The sequence below is a fragment of the Cavia porcellus genome, unplaced genomic scaffold (genome assembly GCF_034190915.1).
Source record: "Cavia porcellus strain 051 isolate PalLab524CR breed Dunkin Hartley unplaced genomic scaffold, mCavPor4.1 scaffold_3, whole genome shotgun sequence".
NCBI classification, from domain to species: domain Eukaryota; kingdom Metazoa; phylum Chordata; class Mammalia; order Rodentia; family Caviidae; genus Cavia; species Cavia porcellus.
Window position 1 is genome coordinate 32,405,892 of NW_026947486.1, and position 23,027 is coordinate 32,428,918.

The 23,027-nt window shown below is 36.0% G+C and overlaps 1 protein-coding gene across 6 annotated transcripts in view; it reads right to left on the reverse strand.

Moving 5' to 3' along the window:
* Window positions 1-23,027, reverse strand: part of Heph (hephaestin) — a 90,140-nt gene that overhangs the window by 27,927 nt on the left and 39,186 nt on the right. For all 6 annotated transcript variants that reach the window (XM_063245992.1, XM_013144527.3, XM_013144529.3 and 3 more), the window contains 4 exons: window positions 21,798-22,010; window positions 10,966-11,179; window positions 10,008-10,147; window positions 8,834-8,965 (listed from right to left, as the gene is read on the reverse strand). In XM_063245992.1, the coding sequence (XP_063102062.1) occupies window positions 8,834-8,965; window positions 10,008-10,147; window positions 10,966-11,179; window positions 21,798-22,010 (699 nt within the window). The remainder of the gene's footprint in view (window positions 1-8,833; window positions 8,966-10,007; window positions 10,148-10,965; window positions 11,180-21,797; window positions 22,011-23,027) is intronic.

Consider the following 23,027-nt stretch of genomic DNA (forward strand, 5'->3'; position numbering starts at 1 on the left):
CCTGCAGAAGAAGAACACTGACAAGTTTGGCAAGCTTGCAGGTGAGTCCTTCCTCCACACAGAGAACATCAGCTAGGTTGAAGAGTGTGCCAATAATGCCTCCCCCAACCGGGAGAAAATTAAATGGGCTTATGAGACACCCAGTGACTCAGTGGGGTCCCAGATGAGACAAACAGTATGAACAGGGATATCTGGTAACTCAGAACAACCTGAAGACATAATAACATCAGGAATTAAGGGTTGAATTACATCAATACTCTTAGGCTTGCCAGCATAGGAAGAATAGAGGACTCACCCAACAGGCCCTCAGGAAGAATTCAGCTGACTGGCCCAGCTTTTCACTGTGGCACTCAGCAGTTGGACAAATATCAATCACACAGTAGGAACCTAAGATACACTACTGATAGGTGAGACAAGTGGGATTGAAAGACCAAATGTTAGCCTGACAGGGGAAAAATGACAAAATGAAAAAGCAAATCCAATCTCAAACATTTGTCCATCAAGAGCAAATAAAGGAGACATTGAAAAAGAGAACTTTAAAAGTCACACACCATAAATCTCTGAAAATATAGCAAATGAAATAAAAAGACAAATCCATGAGGCTATAGAGGAAATCAAATTAGAAGTAATGTCTCATGTAAATACAGAAATAATAACCTTAGTAAATGAGTTGCTCAGTGCAGCTAGAGAAGAAATAGATAAAAAGATTAGGAGCATGAGAAACAGATTGAAACTTGGATGAACAATATAGAAAACAAGCAGAATCCATGAAATAAACAAAAAGATGTCTAAGAAACAAAAAATGCTATTGAAAGCTGGCAAAACCATTTAGGATAGAATATTGGACCTTGAGGACAGGAACACAATTAGTGATCATGAAAGGCTAGAACTTTAAAAAAAATAGCATGAAATGACAATCAAGGAGCTTCAAGATGATTCCAAGAGAAACAATATAAGACTAATAGGCATCAGTGAAGATGCAGGAGTCAAGGCAAAAGACATAGGTAAACTATTCATAGAAGTAATAGCAGAAAATTTCCCAAACATGGGGAAAAATCTGATACACAGACAAGTGGGGCATATAGAATGCCAAACAGTCACAACCAACTTAAATCTACACCCAAATATGTAACAAATAAGATCCCAGACATGCAACATTAAAACAGAATACTATAAGATGTTAGAGAAAAGAATAAACTCAGCTACCAAGGAAAGCCCATTAGAATCATGGCAGACTTTTCAGCACAAACCCTCAAGTCAAGACAAGCTTAGAGTGAGGTGTTTCAAGCTCTAAAACAAAACAACTTTTAACCCAGATTGATGTACCCAGAAAAACTTGCTTTCAAATTTAATGGAAAAACAAGATACTTGCATGACAAAGGACAACTGAGGAAATTCATGTCCACCAAAGCAACCCTAGAAAGATAACTGAAAGACATACTAGACAGAGACAAAAATGACCACAATCTCCAGAACAACAACAGAAAGAAACCACCATGCAGGCCAAGCAATTAAATAAGGAAGGAAAAGCAGAAAAAAAACCAACTGGAACATAACATGGCAAAGATGAGCCAGTACATATCAGTTATATCCGTAAATGTAAATGGCCTCAATTCACCTATCAAAAGTAATAGGTTGACAAAATGCATCAAGAAACAGGATCCCACAATATGCTGTATACAAGAAAACATCTGACTGAAAGTAAATATAGATTAAAATTCAAAAGGTGGAAAACAGTATTCCATGCAACACAAACCCAGAAAAGAACACAGGTAACTATCTGTTTGCAGACAATGTGAACTTCGACCCTAAAATGATTAAAAGAGATAAGAAAGGTCACCACATACTTGTTAGTGGAAAAATTCAAGAGAAAGAACTAAGAATTTTAAATATACGTGCACCACATACAGGAGCACCCAACTATTTAAGATGAATACTAATAGACATAAAAAACCAAATACACAAGAGCACAATTATAACAGGGGACATTAATACACCATTGACACAAAGAGATTAATCAACTAGACAAAATGCCAGGCAAGAAATATAGAACTTAATCATACCTGTGAGCAAGTGGACTTAGTAGATGTTTACAAATTATTCCACTCAACCACATCAGAATACACATTCGTCTCAGCTGCACATAGAACATTCTCCAAAATAAACCATATTATACCCTATAAAATATGCTTAAGGAAAACGCAAAGGGATTGAAATTATCCCATGCATATTATCTGACCATAGTGCCCTGAAATTGGAACATGATGACAAAAGAAATTGCAAAACATGCATAGATACATGGAAATTAATAACAACTTTGTGAATAACCAGTGGGTTATGGATGAAATTAAACAAGAAATAAAACAGTACTTGTGATTCTTTGAAAATACAGAAACAACATACCATAATCTGTGGGATGCAATGGAAGTGGTCTTAAGATGGAAATATATACCAATAAATTTTCATATGAAGAAAACAGAACGAGCACAAATAAACAACCTAATGCTACATCTAAAGCTTCTAGAAAAAGAAGAGCAAGTTAAACCCAAAGCTCATAGAATAGAGGAAATTGTAAAGGTCAGAGCAGAAATTGATGCAATTGCAACTAAAAAATAATACAAAAAATTAATGAATCAAAAAGTTGTTTTTTGTGAGAGAAAAAAAAATACAAATTGATATACCTCTGGTTCATCTAATCTAGAAAAATAAAGAAAAAACCCACATTCATGCAATAAGGACTGAAAAGGGGGAAATTATGACAGATTCTATGGAAATTCAAACTATCATAAATACCTACTTAGAAAACCTCTACTCACATAGGGTGGAAAACACAGAGGAAATAAACAGACTTCTAGAAACATAAGAACTACCAAAGCTCAATCCAGAAGAGGCAATTTTGAACAACCCAATATCAGCTATTGAAATTGAAAATGTGATTAAACACTTATCACTAAAGAAAAGTCCAGATCCTGTTGGATTCTTGGCTGAATTCTACAAGAAATTTAGAGAAGATTTGATACCAACATTCCTTAAAATCTTCAATGAAATTGAAAGGGAAGCCATCCTCCCTAAATCATTCCTGGAGGCAAGTGTTACTCTGATACCAAAACTAGAGAAAGACCCAATCAAAAAGGAGATCTATAGGCTAATCTTATGAATGAACATTGATGCAAAGATTCTCAATAAAATACTGACAAATAGAATGCAACAAATCATCAAGAAGGTATATATCACGACCAAGTGGGATTCATTCCAGGCATGCAGGGATGGTTTAACATATACAAATCAATAAATGTAATACGACACACCAACAGAGCGAAAAACAAAAACCCCATGGTCATCTCAATAGATGCAGTAAAACTTTTGGTAAAGTCCAACACTTGTTCATGATAAAAACACTACATAAACTTGGAATACATGGTATCTACCTCAATCTCATGATAGCCATCTATGACAAATCAACAGCCAACATTATACTAAATGGACAAAAACTGAAAGCTTTTCACTCTAAAATCAAGAACAAAAAAAGGAGGTTCACTATCACCACTCTTATTCAATATACTTCTGGAAATATTAGCCAGAGCAATCAGACAAGAGAGAAATAAGAGAAATAAAGATATGAAAGGAAGAAGTTAAATTATCACTATTTTTAATTTTTGCCATTTTTCCTTACATCCTTAATCTGAAAATTAGTGTTAATCTGTTCTTAATTTATTTTATTTAGTATGTGGTAATTGACAGAAACCTAGTTTTATTTTTACCCAAAGGATAATGGCTTCTAAAATGATATGTTTATCAACTTTTCCTTTCTTCCATTTTTAGAGGCAAGAGTAAAGATGTTAATGCCTTTATGATAGCATTAATCCAGGAACATAGAAAAATCTAGCTCTCATTACTTGCTTCTTCCCTTAGGGTTGCTGACTAAGGAAATTGTAAAGAGTGACTCACTGAGAATCAAAGTACCACTTATTTAACAATTGAGCCCGATGTCTACTAACCACTGTTGCAAAATTCTGTTAACAGATGAACTGAACAGCAAAGAAAAAAAAAATTAAAAAATAAAGAAACAAGGGGCTGGGGATTTAGCTCAGTGGCATAAGTGCCTGCCTTGCAAGTGTGTGGTTGTGAGTTCGATCCCCGGTACCGATAAAAAAGAAAAAAGACAAAAAAACTAATAAAAAAAAGGCCTAAGAAAGGTTTCTTCTTTCCAGCCCCATGAATTAGGTAATGCAGGACCTGTCCTAATGCACATATCCTGCCCATCCAGTTACAGACACAAATCAACTCACAACATAGGAGTAAGCAAAGTAATAGGGAGTACTAAGATAAAAGAAATAATAACCCTGTCCACCGCTGGTATGACATTGTCCAGCAAATGTACTGGATTCTGACTAATGAAATTAATAACATTTCCCAGTTAGAGTCTAGTAAGAGATAAAAAGCAAAAGTATATAGCTAATAATGAATTATTCCCACTGCTAATGACAAAAGCAGAAGCTTGCTTTTCTTTCAGAGGTTTTTATTTTGTCCTACTTATTTTGTACAGTATCATGTTTCTTTAATTACTGTACCTTTACAATAATGTTGCACTATTAGGTTGTACTAGCCTTTTCTCATTAATCTTCTCTTTTTAAATCTTAGTTCCTCTTGGTTCTTTTTTTTTTTTTTTTACTAAATTGGTGGTTTATATAATCATTCAAAGCAGCCCAAAAATATGCAAATGTGATTTTGATTAAATAATTTTACCTTATAAACTAGAGTATATTACATTCTCTTAAATAATGATATAATTCAAAAGTTCATTTTCAGTTTAGTGTTACATAACTCTGCACCCTACTCACTGGTTGACCACACATGCAACTGTGATTTAAACTATGGTTTTTGTGGTTTCTGATGACTGTTAAATCTTTGTACCTATCCTAGGTATCTCTTCCAAGCACAAAGCATATTATCCCCAACTGAGTATAATCTGTTCTTATGGCTGTCTTATTATCATTAGCTTATATTACAGGTACCTCATACTCAAAACATTTAAAAATGTAATTAGTATCTCTCCTCATTAAAAGTCAAACAAACAAAAACCATTTTCTCCCTTCTACAATTTTTGTCTTTGTGAGTGGTACCAATATCCAGACACTTAAACCAAAATTTTGCCCATTATTCTTGGCTTCTCCATCACCATTATTCCCCAAATATGGCTCAATCAGCACATCCTACTGATTATACTTTAACGTTTTTCAATTCCATCGAATTCTTTATCCTCAAGTCTCATCTTTTCTTTAGACAGGGTTTCACTGTGTAGTTCACATTGCCTTTGAACTCACTCTATAATTCAGGCTGGCTCAAACTCTCAGCAGTTTACCTCAGCTTCTCTAGTGCTGGGGTTACAGGCATGTACCACCACTCTTGGTCTTCTCCTTTGTTAAAGACATTATCATCACTTGTTTAGATTACTATAACAACCCTCTGTTTTCCTTGCTTGTAATGCATCCCTTCTTTTCTTTCAGTCATTCACTGATGATTTTTGTAAGTTGTTCTCTATTTCCCACATGAATTCCTACCATTCTTCTGAGTGATTTTTACGTTACTGTGGATGATTCTTCCAGTACTCAACCTACCACTCACTTGACTTCCTCAACTCTAATGTCCTTCACTTCCACTTTATCATTTAACCATACCCCTGAAAGTACTTTAACTACATCTTAAAATTAAACCATTTTCACTATTCTCCCTCCCAAATCTCCCAATTACTCTTTGAAATTATCAAAATCACCCGTTTCTCCATTCAGTGGGAAAATCTCTATTCTTGCCATATTTACTAAAACAACTAAAATTGCTGATTGCTTCATAATTAAGATCTTTGAAACATCTTGTAAGTATCTGTGATACCATCATTTCTTGGTGTTTCTCCTATTGTCTTTCTCACTGTTTTCTCAGGCACCTGTTTCAATAAGTAACACATTCCTTAATATTGATGCTCCCACATCTATTCTTACAAAGCATAGAAACATATCATGGTCCTGATCTCTGGATCTTTATGTCTACCAGATACATGTATTTGGTCATATTACAGATAATTCACGTTCAACAAATTCGGAACTAAACCCATCATCAACAAATCCACTCGCCTATCTCAAGGCAGCTCTCTCTCATTTCCCCTATCTTAATGAAGAACATCAGTATTTATCCAGTTGTCCAAGTCAAAAATATGGGTATTATACAAGAATTTCCTATAATGTACAGGTGTTATTCAAGGATTCTTATTTTCTTTTACTTTCAATAAGTATTTCATCACAAATCTTATTTAGTTTACCTCACTAATCTTTCTAGAATCTGTCCTTTCCCCGCTAGTCTAATTTTTATCTCTACCTACTAGAGTTTAAAACTTTACATATTCTATACCTAGAACTATCTTTCCCTTATTTTTTCTTTCATCCTATCCTACCTTTGGTCATAGGTTTATCTCATACTTTAGCTCAGTGGTTTTTCAAAGTGTAGTACCTATTTCCCTTTTGGTATCACCCTGAAAGAATCAAAGGCATCATATTGCAGCAATAGATGCATACCCATGTTTATAGCAGTACAATATGCAAAAGCTAAATCTTGGAAACAGCTCAAATCCCCATCAAAGGATGAACATATAATGAAGTTGTGGGGTTTTCTTTAATACAATGGAGTACTACTCTGATATAACTCAGGAAAAACTTGAGATATTTCTAGGATAATGGATGCTGTTGATACTATACTCTTAAGTGCAATAAATAAGACAGAAATTTTAAAATATCTCACTTGTCTCTTTGGTGTGAGAAATCCAAAGGCAAAGAAGAACCAAAATGCATAATTCGACCTGGGATATAGCTCACTGGCACAGTGCTGGCTGGGCAAGCATGAGGTCCTAAGTTCAATTTCTGGCACAAAATGTCTTTTTAAAAAAAGAATACAGTTAAAATGTAAATAGCTGGGTGTGGTAGCACACACCTGAAATCTCAGCATTCCGGAGGCTAAAGCAGGAGAGTAGTTGGGAGTCTGAGACCATCCTGGACTATAAAATGAATTCAAGGCCAGCCTGAACAGCACAGCGAGAACCTAACTCAAAAAGACCAAAAAAAATGTATAATAGATATTGGGAAGTAGGAAGAAAATGTTCAAAGGGGGAAGGAAACAAGGGAGGAAAGAGAGGAGAAGGGGAAAAAAGAGACGCTAGAAAGAAAAAGATGGAAGCAAAGATTTTTTTTTAAATAAGGAGGGGAAGGGGGGTTGAGTGGAGGGTAGGGAGTTGGGAGAAAAAGAAGAATCAAGATGTATCAAGCACAGGTATAAATTTCTTATGATAAATGTTATGGTTTGTGTCTGGATGTCTTCCCAAAGCCTCATGCAGTTATGGAAGTGAACTTTCAGAGGAGGCTGAATCGAGGGTCAGTGACTGGTCCCATTATATTGGTATTGAGGGTGTGAATGTTACACCCACCAGAGGATAGGTAACCTGCATATCATCCAAGAAAAATAAAGAGGCTTACTACGTTTGCCCTTTTGCTCTTAGTGCTTTTACTGTCTTCTGCCGCTATAAACTGTTGCCCCTCTTCCATGCTAACTTGCCTTGAGGCCAGCAGATTATGGACCAAAACAACCACAAACTTTGAGCTAAATAAACCTTTCTTTAATTTGAGCATCAGATATTTTGTCTCAGCAACAAGAAAAGTAACCAAGACAATGAATGCAAATATTATGTACATCTAAAGTGTACCAATAAATTTAAATTTTTAAAAAAGTGTAGCACCTGAACTAGAATTATGAGTATCACTTGGAAATCTGCTTAACGTAGCAAACTCCTAAGTCCTATCACAGCCACACTGAATCAAAGATTTTTTTTTGAGATTGAGCCTGGAAATCTATGTTTTAACAAGCATATGATTTTTGAAGCATGACAATATTTGAAAATTGCTGATTTAAGTCTCAACTAAGTCATCACACACTCTGGAAAACTATTCTTAACCACACAAACATTAGACTAGGTACCCAATGTTCAATCTATCACTTTGTAAAACTTCTCTTTAACCTTCATTATACTGCATTATACTTATCATCTCACTTGCATGTATCATAACAGTCCAAGTTTTCTAATGGTAGAAACAAATACTACTAGCTACTGTATTCACACTTAGTTGTTCTTATCACCCACTGATCTCACTTCACTCAAAGAATGCATTAATGGAAAATAATGTGGTGAAAATTGTGGTCATTCTACAATCAATATTAGGATTTTAGTGTTTGACTGGGGTTGCAATTTAATCTGTAGTAAGATGACAAGAAACTTAGTTATAACTAGTGTTAAATACTAATCTGTAGTCTGGGCCAGGACACACTCTGTCCAAGATCAATTCAGACTGAGCAAAGCATATACTTTTAGGGATTTAAAATAGGGATATTAGCCAATACTAAGTCATGGCCTATTTGGGGATTAGCTTTCATACAAATTTAGCATGTGGCTTTGTCTTGACTAATATTACTGTTTCAGATATTTAAGAGCTTTTTTTAAATTGTGTTTTGTTTTTTGTACTGCTGAAATTTTAACTAAGGGCTCTAAACACTCAAAGTACATATTTTACCACTATGTAATACCAGTCTTTTTTTCTTTATTGTTTTTCTTTGGTTTGGTTTGTTTTGTTTTGCCTTCGTTGGAAGTTGAACCCAGGGCCTTGTACATGCTAAATGAATATTACCTCTGACCTTTATCTGCAACACCCAAAAGTGTAATTTTTTAAAACAGCAAGACAAAAGATTCGAGTAAGGGCACTGTGTATCCTTTACCTCTTCACTAAGTGTACCCACTCACCAGGTTCAGCAGCCCGTGGCCAGCCAGTGCTAGATTCTAGAACTCCATGGGCATGCACAGAGAAGGGATGGCTTGCATTATTCTTGAACACCACAGTGAGGATATCACCAACTTCCCCTCTGATAAGGGGACCTGATATATGTAAAACAAAAGGGTCATTAGTTGAGGAATGAAACTAGGGACATTAAAGAAAGGAACATACCTTGGAGATTCACTGAATTAAAATTTTCCTGAGAAAGTATCCTTTTGAGATAAAATTAAAGCTTATTCCACATTGAGATTGAAAAATCCTTAAACTGATACTGTTACAGCATAAGAATCTTTCTTTCCTTTTCTTTCTTTCTTCCCTTCCTACTTTCCTTGTTTCAAGACAAGGCCATGCCATCTAGTTCAGGCTGAACTCATGATGTAGCACAGGCTGGCCTTGAATTTGCAACAGTTCTCCTGCTTCAGCCTCCCAAATGCTGATATTACAAGCATATGACACCATACTCAATGGTAATATTTCAACAACAGACTTATGCCTCTAATTGCCCCTACATTCAACTCTCTCTGTAACAGCTATAGGATCTAGAACACCAGAGCTCTGTGGAATCATTGAAGATAATGAGTGAGATTTTGCCACAGAATAAAGAATAGCTGTGGTCTCTTCAGACAGAGGTCAGTAGACCCCTTCTGTGACAAGTTGACATGAAGAAATCCACTGGACACACAAAAAAGGTTAAAAAAAGAGATACAGGAGTAATATTGATTTCTTATATTATCATTTCCACTTTTTGATGTTTCTAAATTCTCCTGCCTATAGAACATTTTTAAAATCTACTACCCTGGCCTGCCTATGGGTTGTCCCTGAGGAGATGATGGAAGAAGGAGAAGGAGATTGGAGTGGGTACACAGATTTCTTCACTAGGCCAGGCCTGCCTAAGAGAACTCTATACCTCAAAAAAGTAGATACTTTGGAAAACCTTCATAGAGAGAAAATAATTCATATTTTTTCTTTTCCTTTCAGTAATTATTTTCATTATTCTTTTAGGAAATATAACCATACTTCTAACATATCATAAGAAAAATTGAGAATAGATTGTAGAGAATTTACAATCCCTGATATGATATAGCTGTCCAAGAAGCACACATCATTCTTGTAGACACTAGGTTTAAAGTTGAATTTCCTTACCTAAGATTCCCAAATGTTCTTCTGCTCCAGACCTTGGGAGAGGAATCTTGAAAGTACCATCAGTGTATTCCCTGAATACAGCTTTCTTGTATCTAGAACCTAGGAGTCCATCCTTGTTGCTCAGGAAAATGTGACCATAACTAGAGAAACCCAAAGATTGTTATCAGCACTTGGCTTTCAGTCCTTCATTTTAAGATATAAAGCATCTTAGTCATGATTATTTTCACATCACAGAAGAAAGAAGACATGGATCTCTATTTCCTAATGTTAGATTGCTTCCTCCAACCAAAATGATTCTACAACAGTAATGAATATTCTACTTTAGAATAGAATAGATCTCAAAATCTGTTCATGTTTCTTGTTTTCCCCTGTCCAGATAGAAATTTATAATTCAATTAATATGACAAAAGCACTGGCTAAGAAGGCTTGGGCTCTGTCTTCACACTTAAGGAGGCCTTAGGTGGAATTAGTTTGGCAAAAGGACAAGGTAGGTGCAAAGTGGCAAGAGAATGTTAGTTGCTACTGCTGTTGCTACTACTGGATGTAATAGGCAGGAAGAGACAGGAAAGAAATGATATTTTGCCTGTTTCTTTGTGGGATGTTTACTAGTTTACAAAAAGCTTTCATATTTATTTTAACATTTGGCATTCTCAACAGGCATGAGAGTTAGGTGAATTCAGAGGTGCAGTCACTTGACAAGAGGTGACAGTGTTTACTTACAGAGACACATTCAGTCAGAAAGCAAACAGAGGGACTGAAATTAGATTCAAGTCTACTGCACTTTCCTCCTCCATCTACAGTCATGTTGCTTCAGTATATCATAGATGAGTAAACCAAGGCTCATACAAGGGAATTTGCTTTTTCTGACTCCCAGAAAAGTTAGCAAGTTGACTTTAATGAGAACCCGTATATGAACTGGTTCTCCAAAAGTGTGATTTTTCATCTCCTGAAGCCTTACCTTTCCTCTTCAGATTGGTTATGCCATTCCAGTTCCCAGCTCCTATCAGGGCAATAATCCCACTCGATCTCTTCTGCCATAAGGTAATAGACTCTTGAAGCTTGGTAGCGTTGGTGAGAGTTACCTTGCTGGCGAGAACACTGAGAGACATTATAGATTGCCCTCATTCCTGCTTCTCGGTGGCTCCCTGCTTGGCAGTAAATTTCAAATATCCCTAAACAAAGATTAGAGAACAAAATTTGATTCAGAATAACCTTGGAAGTAGTATGGAGAATTTTTTGTCTCTCTCTAGCCTTTCTGTAAATAAAAGACAATCTAGGGTATGACTCTTCAGTGTACCAACAAAAAGTACGTTACAAGTTAATTGAGGGTAATGAACTAAAAGGTTAAGAGCTGTAGCTCCAAAGCTACACCATCTGGGTAAAAAACTAGTAAGACATTAAAATCAAGTGCTTCCTGTTTTTCATGAGCTTTCCTAATTTTAATACTGAAAGTCCCATATCCCTGGATATCTCTTAGTTTGGGGCAAACTGGAATGGTTGTTAATTCTCACTTATTAACTACACAATTTTCTAAATCTCTAAATATTTCAGTTGCCTCACCATTAAAAAATGAGGACTGTTTTGCTTATGTCACGTGGTTGCTTACCATTAAATACAATCATATATGTATAAACTTTAGCATATATAGTATAGATTAAATGTTCAATAAGAGAAGCTATAAGTAAACACAAATTAAGATTTATTATTCCAAGTAAAGCATTTGCCAGTTATTCCCTTTCTCTAACAAGTACCAAGGAAATAAAAGTGGGTTTAAACTGTCATATTTTTAAAAAGAAACTTCTTGATTTAAGAAATGCCTACATAAGACAGCTTTGGAAACACTTTTCATAGGTTTTTTTTTTTTGATAGAAATATCAGCTATCAATCTTGAATGTCTGTACTGTGATTTCACCTGGACTTGATCTCAGCTTCCAGATTTCTATATTAGAGACACTCAGGCCCAGTAATATTGATCAAAAGCAGATAACTTTCTTAGAACATTATTCTCACTATTCCCTTACCTTGCTGCCCAATGTCTACCCCATTATTACAAACTCTTCTTTCTGGATTTTAAAATCTAGGAGCTGGTCCCTGACTTTTCATTTGGTCCTAGCTCTTCCTTCAAAGTTAACCTCCTTAGCCTGTCATCAGCATCTGTTATCTAGAAACTTGTAACAGCCTCCCAACTGTCCTCTCTGCTTTTTCACCTGCCCTCTTCAATCATTATCCACAACAGTGTCCAGAGTGCTCTTTAATAAACATAAATCACAGCACATTGCATGTTTGTCTTAAACAGCCCACTCTGACTCAGAATAAAACCCAAACTGCCATGAGGCAGTTCTTGTAAGACCATAAATAATATGAATCTTATCAACTGTTATGATGTATCTTCTAAGTATTCCTCTAGCTCACCACATTACAACCATTTTGGCTTGCTTTCTGGTGCCTCACTGTCCTAGTCTTAACAGACTAAATTGTGTAATAACGATGTGTTAATTAAATTAATGTGGGTGCAAAGAAGATTGCTAAGCTACTTCTCTTTTTTGTACTTTTATATCCTTATGCTCTGAGTTTCTTCACACCTTGTTGACCAATATTCTTCTTTTTCTTGCGGCTTTATAATTTTCTCCTATATCTTAAATGATGTTTTCTGAACTAAATGTTTTTCCTAATACTCTCTATATATTTGGAATTGAATTATGAGAATATCTAGATTCACAGTGCAGGATTCTCTTTTAGGATTTAAATTTCTACCAATAGTCACCTAATGTGAAATTCTCACCAACTGGATTTCACCAGGAACTGAAAGTTAATATGCTTCAAAAGAAATGTTTTACCTAAAACTTACCATTTTTAAACCCAACTTTACTTCTCCATTTATTCATCTAACTAATGATGCAATAATCCACACAAGCTAGACTAATTTCTTCTTATTTAAACCCTCAGCAAAGTCTTGTCATTTCTCCCTCTAATACCCTTTAAATCTGACCTTCTCTCTATCTCCAGTATCCTTACATATTAGCAAGTTCTGATCAACTCTTTCAAGAGCCTTCTGCTGTGCCTCACTGTCTCTGGTTCCTTCTGATTCAGAGCCATTGTCCATAGTATTCTATAGTAAAGTTATATAAATAAAATCACATGCTACCACTCATCATTTGATAAATGAAACAAAACTTGAGATATTTTTCCATAACCTATAAGATAAAGTCATAGCTCCTTAGCAAAAAAATCTCTCTATCTCTTTCTAACTAGGTCCTTATCATTTCCTATATCCCTGAAGCCCTGCATTTTATTGTTCTTCAATAAGGGAGCTGTTAACATTTTGAGTGAGATTACTTATTATATGGAGACTGTCCATTACAATGCATAAAGCTTTTCCCCAACACAGTTAAATATTTTTATTAGCATGTATAAATAATGCCTATTAATAAGGTTCTATGTTAAATTTTATTTTTTATTATTTAAAAAGAAAGAAAAAATGGAGAAAAAAGGATAGAAATAATACAGAATTACAGAAAACTAAACAAATTTTTATGATTTAAAGAGAAACAAAAAATGGAGAAAAAAAGTTAGAAATAATACAGAATTACAGAAAACTAAACAATAAAAAATCACTAGTTGAAAAGTTACATATTGTCATCCTAGAAATAGTTGTTCAGGTTACAAAATTAAAACATATAAAGTGACATTCAAATAGTGACACTGCAACAGTTCTGCACAATGATCCAACAAAAACTTAGTAATATGGTTAACAGTCCTACACACTTGCTTTTTATCTTAAAGAGGGTAAGATTAAACATGTTATCATGGTTTATGTGTGTGTCCTCCAGGCCTCATGAGTTTGCATTGTTCATTTGTGATGGTTCATTGTATAGTGCTTGGATTGATGGTGTCAGTGCTCCACCCACACAGGGGTGGAGCCAGGTTGTGATGTAATGGCAGGAAGAAGGTGTGTCTTGCTCTTTGCTAGTTCCTGTTTGCTGTTTGTAGCCTCCATGAAAGGCAGTCCAGCCATGCCTGCCTGCCTGGGAACCAACTGAATGTGGATTGAAACCTCCAAAAACTGTAAGAAATAAACCTTTCTTTTCCCAAATTGGGCATCAGGTATTTTGTCTCAGCGACGAGCATAAAGTAACTAAGACACATATCAAAACAGAACAAAACAGTTCATAAAGAAACAATTTAAAGAAATACAGATTTCAAAGCAAGTACCCTGGAGATTTTCACTATTTTGTGTCTTTAGTTTTCTTCCAAATAGTTGTTCCCATCTTCACACATACTGAATACATACTGCATATTATAGAATAAATCAAATCATTACAGGATGATGAAGGCTTTCTAGGTCTTCAAGATCTGACACTGGGGAAGTCAATAATGACTACCATATTGTCTCTCATTCTCTTCATAGTAGCTATCCTTATCTTTACGTATGCTGAAATTGAATTTAAGAGACTAGACTAATATCACTCTGAATAGTGAACAATAGTATTGCTAGATTTTATATCATAATGTTACAGAATTAGTATTGGGTATCTTAGTGAATCTTCTTCAGAGTATCTGTTCATTACATCTTGCATTATATAATCTGTTCCTGTAAATAGTTTAAAAATTCTTCCCATGTGTGAATTTCTACATATATATCTATTCTCTATGTGTTATAGGGAAAAACAGATCATAACAAGATAACAAAACAAATTCCTAGAAAAACATGCAATGAAAAAGACACATAAGACCACAATATTATGTGATCTACTGTAGTTACTATGCTTTTGCTTGTTATTTTCAATAGACTTGTCCACATCATCAGGCTTAATATAGTTAAGCATAGTATTACATAGCTATTTTTATAAAAGTGTAACTTTGAAAACATTGTAGGACTTGAGAGCGGTTAATAACCAAAACCAGTAGGGATATCTTTTACATCTTGTCATCTTCAGAGTAGTTGCCTCTATTTTAAGACTTGATATTATCAAGCATACCAAATTCAAATAAAATTAGCCAAGGCAAAACCACAGTCTAACAAACCAGATTCAAATAAGATCCATCATACTAAGACAATGTAAGTAATACAGGGTTTCAGTTTAAGTTAATAGGAAATTAAGGTTAGTTACCATGGTATAACCTGCTATTTTTGGGATAGATGTCTGTGCCCTCAAATCTGATATGGGTGGACAGACCAGAACAAAATAAAATCAAACTAAACGGAGTGATAAGACTATTGTGACTTTTAAATGCTGATACACTATTAACAGTGACCTCTGCCTTACTTTTTTAGGCTATTTTTCACCTTTCCCCTTCTCAGGATGTTTTGTATGTTTCACTAGCTCCTTTAGTTTTTAGATCTCACTAGCCCCTTTAGTTTTTAGATTAGGGGGCCACCTGTTTTCTATCTGAGTGTTTCTGAACCTTTCTACCCCTGAGCTTGATCTTGAGCAGTACTCCTTTACTCACTAAAGTCATAGGGTTTTCCTCCCTTCCAGCTGTGTAGTTATACACTGCCCAAAAGTGTCATAGCTTTCCAATCTATCTGCAGCTGCTGGATGAGTTGTCCCTATTTCTCTCTGGTTTCTTGTCACATACAGCTTTGCTTTCTCATCTTTGACTTTCAGTTTATTAACCCTCCTTCAGGTTGAGTGTATTTCCCATTTAGAGTATCTCAATGGAGCCTGCCTCCTAATCTACTCTGCATGTTTTTTTTTTATTTTAGTGTATCAAGGCTATCTATATTAAAGATTATAGCTTACTGTCTCTGCCTCATGTCTGCGACTCCACTTTACTGCTATAATTTGTCCACCTTACTCCCTCATTCCACTGTCTGCCCTGTTCATTGAGGCCTCTCTGCCACTGTTGCTGGAATCCTGGTATCCCTTCTTCTCTCTCTCCGGAAAGTCCTTCAGCATTCTGTGTAGGGTTGGGTTGGTGGCCATGAACTCCCACAGTTCCTCCTTGTCTTGGAAACATCATATTTCTCCATTAATTTTGAGAGAAAGTTTTTCTGGGTACATAAGTCTTGGTTGCAAATTATTTTCTTTCATGGCTTGGAATATTTCCCCCTAGGCTCTTCTCGATTTGAGAGTTTGTGTTGATAAGTCTGTTGCTGTTTTGATAACTTTTCCATTGTAGGTAATCTGCTTCTTTTCACTGGATGCTTTTAGTATTCTGTTCTTTTGGTGGATTTCTGGAATCTTGATTATTATATGTCTTGGTGTAGATCTGTTTAGGTTGTAGATGGCTGGAGTTCTGTATGCCTCATTTATCTGGATATCATGTCTTTTTCCTATGCTTGGGAAGTTTTCCTTTAATATATCTGTGAATATTCTTTGTAGTTCATTTTTGGTTACTCCTGCTTCCTTACTCAGGTGCTTTATTCTTAAGTTATGTATCCTTTTGTCATCTTCTAGCCTTTGAATTGTTTCTTTCTTGTACTTCATTATTTTTAAGAGGTCTTTTCTTTCACAATCATATATCATAAATCTCTCTTCAAGTTTCAAAAGTCTAACTTTAGTTTCTGTCAAAGCATTTTGCCCATTTTCAATGGAGTTTTTAGTTTCCTGGTAATCTCTTTGGATCTGTTTCATGGATTCCTGGTTATTTTTAAATTCTTCATTAGAGGTTTCTGTTTGTTTTCTGATTTCCTCCATTCTTCCATCTTTGTTCTCTTGGGAGGGGCTTATCATTTCTTTAATTAATCTTTTTATATCTTGCCTCACTTGTATCAGAAGTACAGTTTTAAATTTGTCTATGAGGTCAGGAAGGTATTTCTTTATTTCCACTGATGCTGTGTCTAGTATTGGATGGTTACTGCACTTGTTCTCTTCTGTATTTACTTCTCCTAGGCTTATTTTCCCAGGTTCAGCAGCTGGAGATTTTTTTAATTTCTCTTTCTTGTCATGTTTCTAGTTTCTTTCAGCCTAGTGTGTCCTGGGGAATCTCTGACCATCTCTGTGTTTCTTAGGGTCTTTCTGAAGCATGATGACTGGAGTTTTTGCTACCCTCCTCAATTTGCTGTTTTCTGAGGTACATTCAGGGTTGTAGGGATGGTGCAGGCTAGCCTCGACCCTCTGTGCCAGTCAATCTGCGAGTTATGCTGTACCTTGTGGATGTTACAGAGTTGCGCCAATTTTGTATCTGCTTATTACATCCCAACCAGAGTCATAGCTCAGTCCCAGCAGATCCCACCAGTTTTCTCTGCACCAGGGGCAGGTGATTGATGTCTCTGAAGTGCCAGGCTCTGCCTAACTCCAAGATGTCCTCCACCAGTCCTCTCTGTGTCACTGATGCCACCATGGTGACACGCTCTGCCCAATTCCAAGATGTCCTCCACCAGACCTCTCTGCACCAGGGGCGATTATCTGACATCACTGCGGTGCCAGGCTCTGCCCAGCTCAAAGATGTCCTCCACCAGTCCTCTCTGTGTCACTGACACCTCCGTGGCATCAGGCTCTGCCCAGTTCCAATATGTCCTCTAGCCAGTGACAGCAGCCATGGGACCTAGTCCTTAGCACTGACCGGGAATTAATGCAGATCTGCTTCTTGGGTCCACTGCATACTGCACCACGTGTCTTCATTGAGTTCCCAGCACAGCACACATCAGTCAGAAAACTGCATGGTGTCTGGCTTTGGAGCCCAGAAGCTTCTTGCAGTCTCCTTTGGCGCAGCCAGGTTGCTCTGGCTGCTTTGCGGTGCCCCCAGTCAATTTCCAGCAGTCACTGAGAGCCAATATAGCTCTTCCCCTTGGATCCACTGCTCACTGCACCATATCCTCCTGTTAAGGGCCCAGAATTCACTGACTCCCATTATTGACATCTGCGGTCTCAGTGCAACTTTGGATCCTCTGGGTAACACCTAATACAGCACTGAATGGGTCTTAGTGAGCACATTGAACTTCAGCTCTCTACCCACACTTTTCCTTCCTCTTCCTAGTTTTATTTTCCCTTTGGTTACCACTTTGATTTATAAGAATTGCTATCCATTCATCTGGCCCTTTCCATGTTGTCATATTCTAGCATCTGATCTGATTTCTCCACAGAGATTCTGCATCCAGCCTCCTAGCAAGCCACCATTTTTTTCTCTCTCTGTTCTATGTTATATTTTAATACTGAGTGCACTTATCAAATCCTGGCTCCTTTACCCACCCTTTCCCAAACCTGTGCCAATCACTATTCTACATTCTGGTCAACTTTTTAACTATATCTTCAAATGTTAATATCACTTCCTACATACCCTTAATCACTTTAACAACTAAAAGCACCTCCACATTTACAAACACATTTTAACATAATACCTTACATTTAGATAAACTGAATCTTCCTTAATCAGCTGTTGCTTCTAAACCAATGCCTTTATGGCTGCTAGTGCCAATATAATGCCTTCCTTACCACTCTCCCCTTTCTCTGGTATGCTTATTCATTCTTCAAAGCTCAGTGTGATGCTGGGGTATACCTTAGTAGCAGAGTACCTACCTAGCATTACCAAGACACTGAGTTTCTTACCCAGGACAAGAAAAAGAAAAAAAGAAGATAAAGGCTCAATCTGGATGTCTGTTTTTCTAGCAAAGCCTCATTTGCAAGTCAAAAATAATTTGTCACAGTTCACAATATGCTGCCTTAGCTCTTGGGACATCATTACCACCTGGTGAATAGTTTTTGTAGACCTATCTACTTTTTAAATTATTTGTAAGCTGCCTAATCCACCCTCTCATTCCCAGCACATAAACCAACAAACAGAAGGAAACAGAAGTTTACTGTTTTGTTGCGAAAATGTATTAAAAAACAGATAATAAAAGGGAGAAAAAAAGAGATAAAGTAGATGACAACAAAGAGAGAATTAAGAAGAAACATAGAATGAATGAAAAGGAAACAAAATAAGAGAAAGCACATGAGAAATAATTAAAAAAAGAAAAGAAAGAACAGAAGATAAAGAAACAGGAGAAAATGAAGAGAAGGAATGAAAAAAGATGGAAAGAAAATCAAAGAAGAAAATAAAAGAAAAAAGAGTATGGTAAAGAAAGAAGTGGAAGATGAAATGAAAAAGAAGGAAAGATAAAAGATAAGTTAGATAAATGGAAGAAAAAGGATGAAAAAGTCATAAAAAACAAAAATCAACAAAGAATGAAACAAGGCAACTATTAACAGAGGGAAAAGTAAGAGGATAAGAACGGTGAAAAGAAGAGAATAAGGGTAAAGAGCTCTACTTGTAAAAGAGAGGAAAGAAACCCATAAGGACTCTGAGAAGTAGTAAATATTATCTTTCACACTGAGAAATCTAACATACATTTTGTAGCAAATAATGTGTTAAAACCTTTACCATTGTATATCCCACTTTCCATGGCTATTAAAGCTTTATTATCAGTATTTTTATAGGAAGAGCTTTCGCACATTATGCAGAATATTTTTAAGCACACTATGTCATTCACTATTATCCTTAAATGTAAAATTTAGAAAAAAAAAAGTATTAAAGTCACCAACAGACCCTCAAAATTTTGTGAAATATTTTTTTCTGGATATTTGTTTTTCTAGTCTTTCAAACTTAATTATAATACCCACTAAGAAATAAATTGAATTTAAACAATGTTTCCTTTTTCTTAGACATGGTCTTGCTATTCTACCTAAGCTTAAAATCATGGGCTCAAGTGATTCTGCACTTCAGCCCCTAAATAGCTAGCACTGCAAGCAAATGCCAACATACCCAGTTACAGTGATGTTTTCAAAACATCTGCATAGCTGCCTACGTATATATGTATATTCACCATTATCCATCAAGTTCTTTTTCTTTAGAATCTCAAAGCAAACTTCTGGTCTTGGCTGATCCATTAAATTTGGTACCCTGGGCTTATATTTGGAGAGTATGTCACAATGATATCTCTCCATTTTAGTCATACATGAAGCCCTCAGGAACAGAATGAAGTTAGATTCAAGAGATCACCTATCAAACAGGATTTGATACAGGAGGAGCAAAAAAAATAGAGCCAACATTTCTAACTGGAGCAAGTCATTTTCCTCTTCTAAGCCTCTGTCTTGTGCCCCCATTAGTGACATAAGTGAGTTGAAACCATCTAAAGTGTTTTCTACCAGTTCCAATGCTCTATGAATTGAGATTTTTAGAAGAAAGAATTTCTAAGATCTAGAAAAGCAAATATAAAATTTTTAAAAAGAACTTGTACTAGTTACAAAATTCAGGAATCTTAGTTAATAATAACTTCTGTTGAAGCCTTTCCTCTTGTAATCTTGTCAAAACCTTTTCCCTTCAGACTATCCACCATAATTTTTTGTACATTTATTTTTTGTTTTTGTTTTTACTTTAAAAACAAATGAAAAAGGATAAAAATGATACAGAATTTTTTAAAAATAGAAAAGTAACACTAGTCCATATATTGCATATTGTTATCTTGAAAGTAGTTGTTGAAAGTAAAAATGAGGTCTTGTTGTATCGCCAAGGTTCCAAACTTGTTGGCTCAAGGAATCTTACTACTTCAGCCTCCCATGTAGCTGGGACTTCAGCCTCCCATGTAGCTGGGACTACAGGCGCATGTGACTACATTTCTGAGGCAGGGACAAAATGATATCATTCATGTAAAGTTAGAGTGGTTCCTAATAAGATACAAAGGTCTGGCTGTGGCACCTGGCTGATGCTGCAGAAAGGACATTAAATCAGAAATTTGACTTAATAAATAAGACAATAGAGTCTTTCTTATTTAGAAGTTCCCTGTCTCTACCTTAATGAAAGCACTTCTCTTTTCTTTAAGCACTATTAACTGATTTTTCTAATTTGCTAACAACCCACCCTGAACAAGAAATATAACACAAGTAAATGGGAATCATTGTGTACCCAAGAAGACTGTATAGACCAGTTTTATGCTAAGTGTTCATATTAAGGATCAGACTGAAATTATTAAATTGTTCAAAAGAATTATTTTCCTTAGGAACTGTTATTCCAAATAGGAGTGGCATTTATAGGACTAAAAATTTAGTGGGAACTACTGCATTTAACTCTTAACAGATTTCTATTTTGGACATTTTCAGCCATCTACTGGTTAGCAAAAGAATACACTCAAGAAATTGAAGAAAAATATTTCCATATTTGAAATGCCAGAAATAAATAGAATCTGAAGAAACATTTTTGCCAAGTTTATTCATGAAGAAAAGAGGGAAGGAGATATGTATGGAGATCAAGGAAAGGAGGGAGGAAGAAAACAAGGAAGGAAGGAAAGAAACAATCAATCAAGCTAGTTAGTCAGCAACAGACATGGGAAATAGCTAGACAAAACCTACATGGCATGTTAATGAAAGATCATGGACTAGAGTCCCTGAGTTCTGCTTTTTCAGTTCACAGTATTCTAGAACCTCATACAGAGAGATAAGAAGTAACACAGTTTGCAGAAATCTTCACAGAATATCAGATTTGAAAACACTTGCAGGTATATGTAATTAACATTTTTTCCAATGCAGGGATTGTATCTATAAATTTTCTGTGGTCAAAAGAATTTATGATCAAGTCCACACTCTGCCATGAAAGAACATTCTAAGAAGCATCCCAATTTCAATCCTATTGTTCCAGAAAGTCTCCTCAGCCCTCTACCACTCATTCTATTCTGCTTACACCTGAGGAAACAGTCCAGGTAATCAGGACAAGAAGGACACATCAAAAAGAGAGAAATGTCTTGAAAACTTCCCCTGCATGTTCAACATGCTGCTTTTATTCTCTTTACTAGACCTTCCTCCTTGAAGCTCAACTACCAGTGCCCTCCTTAACAAAGTCTTTGAGCCTAAGTCCAGCTGCTAAAGCACTTACCAGGGTTGTTGGGCTGCATGGTGGCCGTGACAGAGGTGTGAGGAAAGAGCATGGCTGCACCTTTCCTCATGCCCTGAAGCTGCACAGTGTTGCCCTGGAACATGACCCCATGCACATCAGTCTCTGTGCCCAGGCCAAGCAGATGCCAAGCCACTGTATCACCCTTGCACATGTCCAGCCTGGGCAGGTTAGAGAATAGAAACCCATTAATGGCTGGAAAACAAAAGCACAAGACAAGATGGAAAGATGAGACGAGACTCCTCAAACTCTAATGGTAACATGATATCAGTTCTATACCATAGTTTTCTACAATCTGAAACTGAGAGATCATTCTCCACTGCTTTCCTTTCCTTCCCATCTCCTTCCTCTTTTCCATTAGTTCCAATTTCATTCTCTCCTCTCTTTATCATTGTGATTTCCAAGAGATTGTTTAACTTGCATAATTATGAAATATAATATCACAGAATCCAATGATCTATTTATGTATCTATCTTCTGCATTAGATTGAACTGGTGGGAATCATATCATTTTTTCTAAATCTTGGATATGTATGACTGCTAAAGCACTTGACATGTTGCTTTTACTAATTAAGCACTCATTAAATTTAACCTGCAATGAACTGAGCTCAAGAGACTGCCTTATTTTTTCTGATAGTAGAACTAACCATGGATAGGAGATGGAATTAAAAGACAGCACACTCATTTTGTTCTCCTCCCACCTTTTACACGCTACCTTGACTGCACCTTACAAAATACAGGGAGACCTGCTTGAAGTTCAGCCTTTTTCAATGGCCTCATCTCCACTAGAATCAGCCTTAATGAGCCATCCTACTTGACAATCCCCTGTGATGGTGATGGGAACTTTGATAACACCTAGATTTTTCTTTTCCTGCCCACAATGTTCTGATTATAAACAGAGTACAGCACTTAATCCCCAGTTTAAGTACAGTACTCATTTCTTCCAGGAATCCTTTAATTTCACTGTTTCTCATCAATGTTCTCCTACTTTGAAATTAAAAACTACTTTATCCAATTTAGCTCTTAATTGTATTGTCTTGGTTTGTTCTATAATTGTTTCATAGGTTCTATTATTCTCATCTCATGACAAATTACTGGGAGCTGCTTGTAAACTGGATCCACATTCCATCCACTATCTATTTGGTAGTTCTCCAATTCAAATAATGTATACTATATAATGAAAAGGATACAGAGATAAGCAACATACATATAT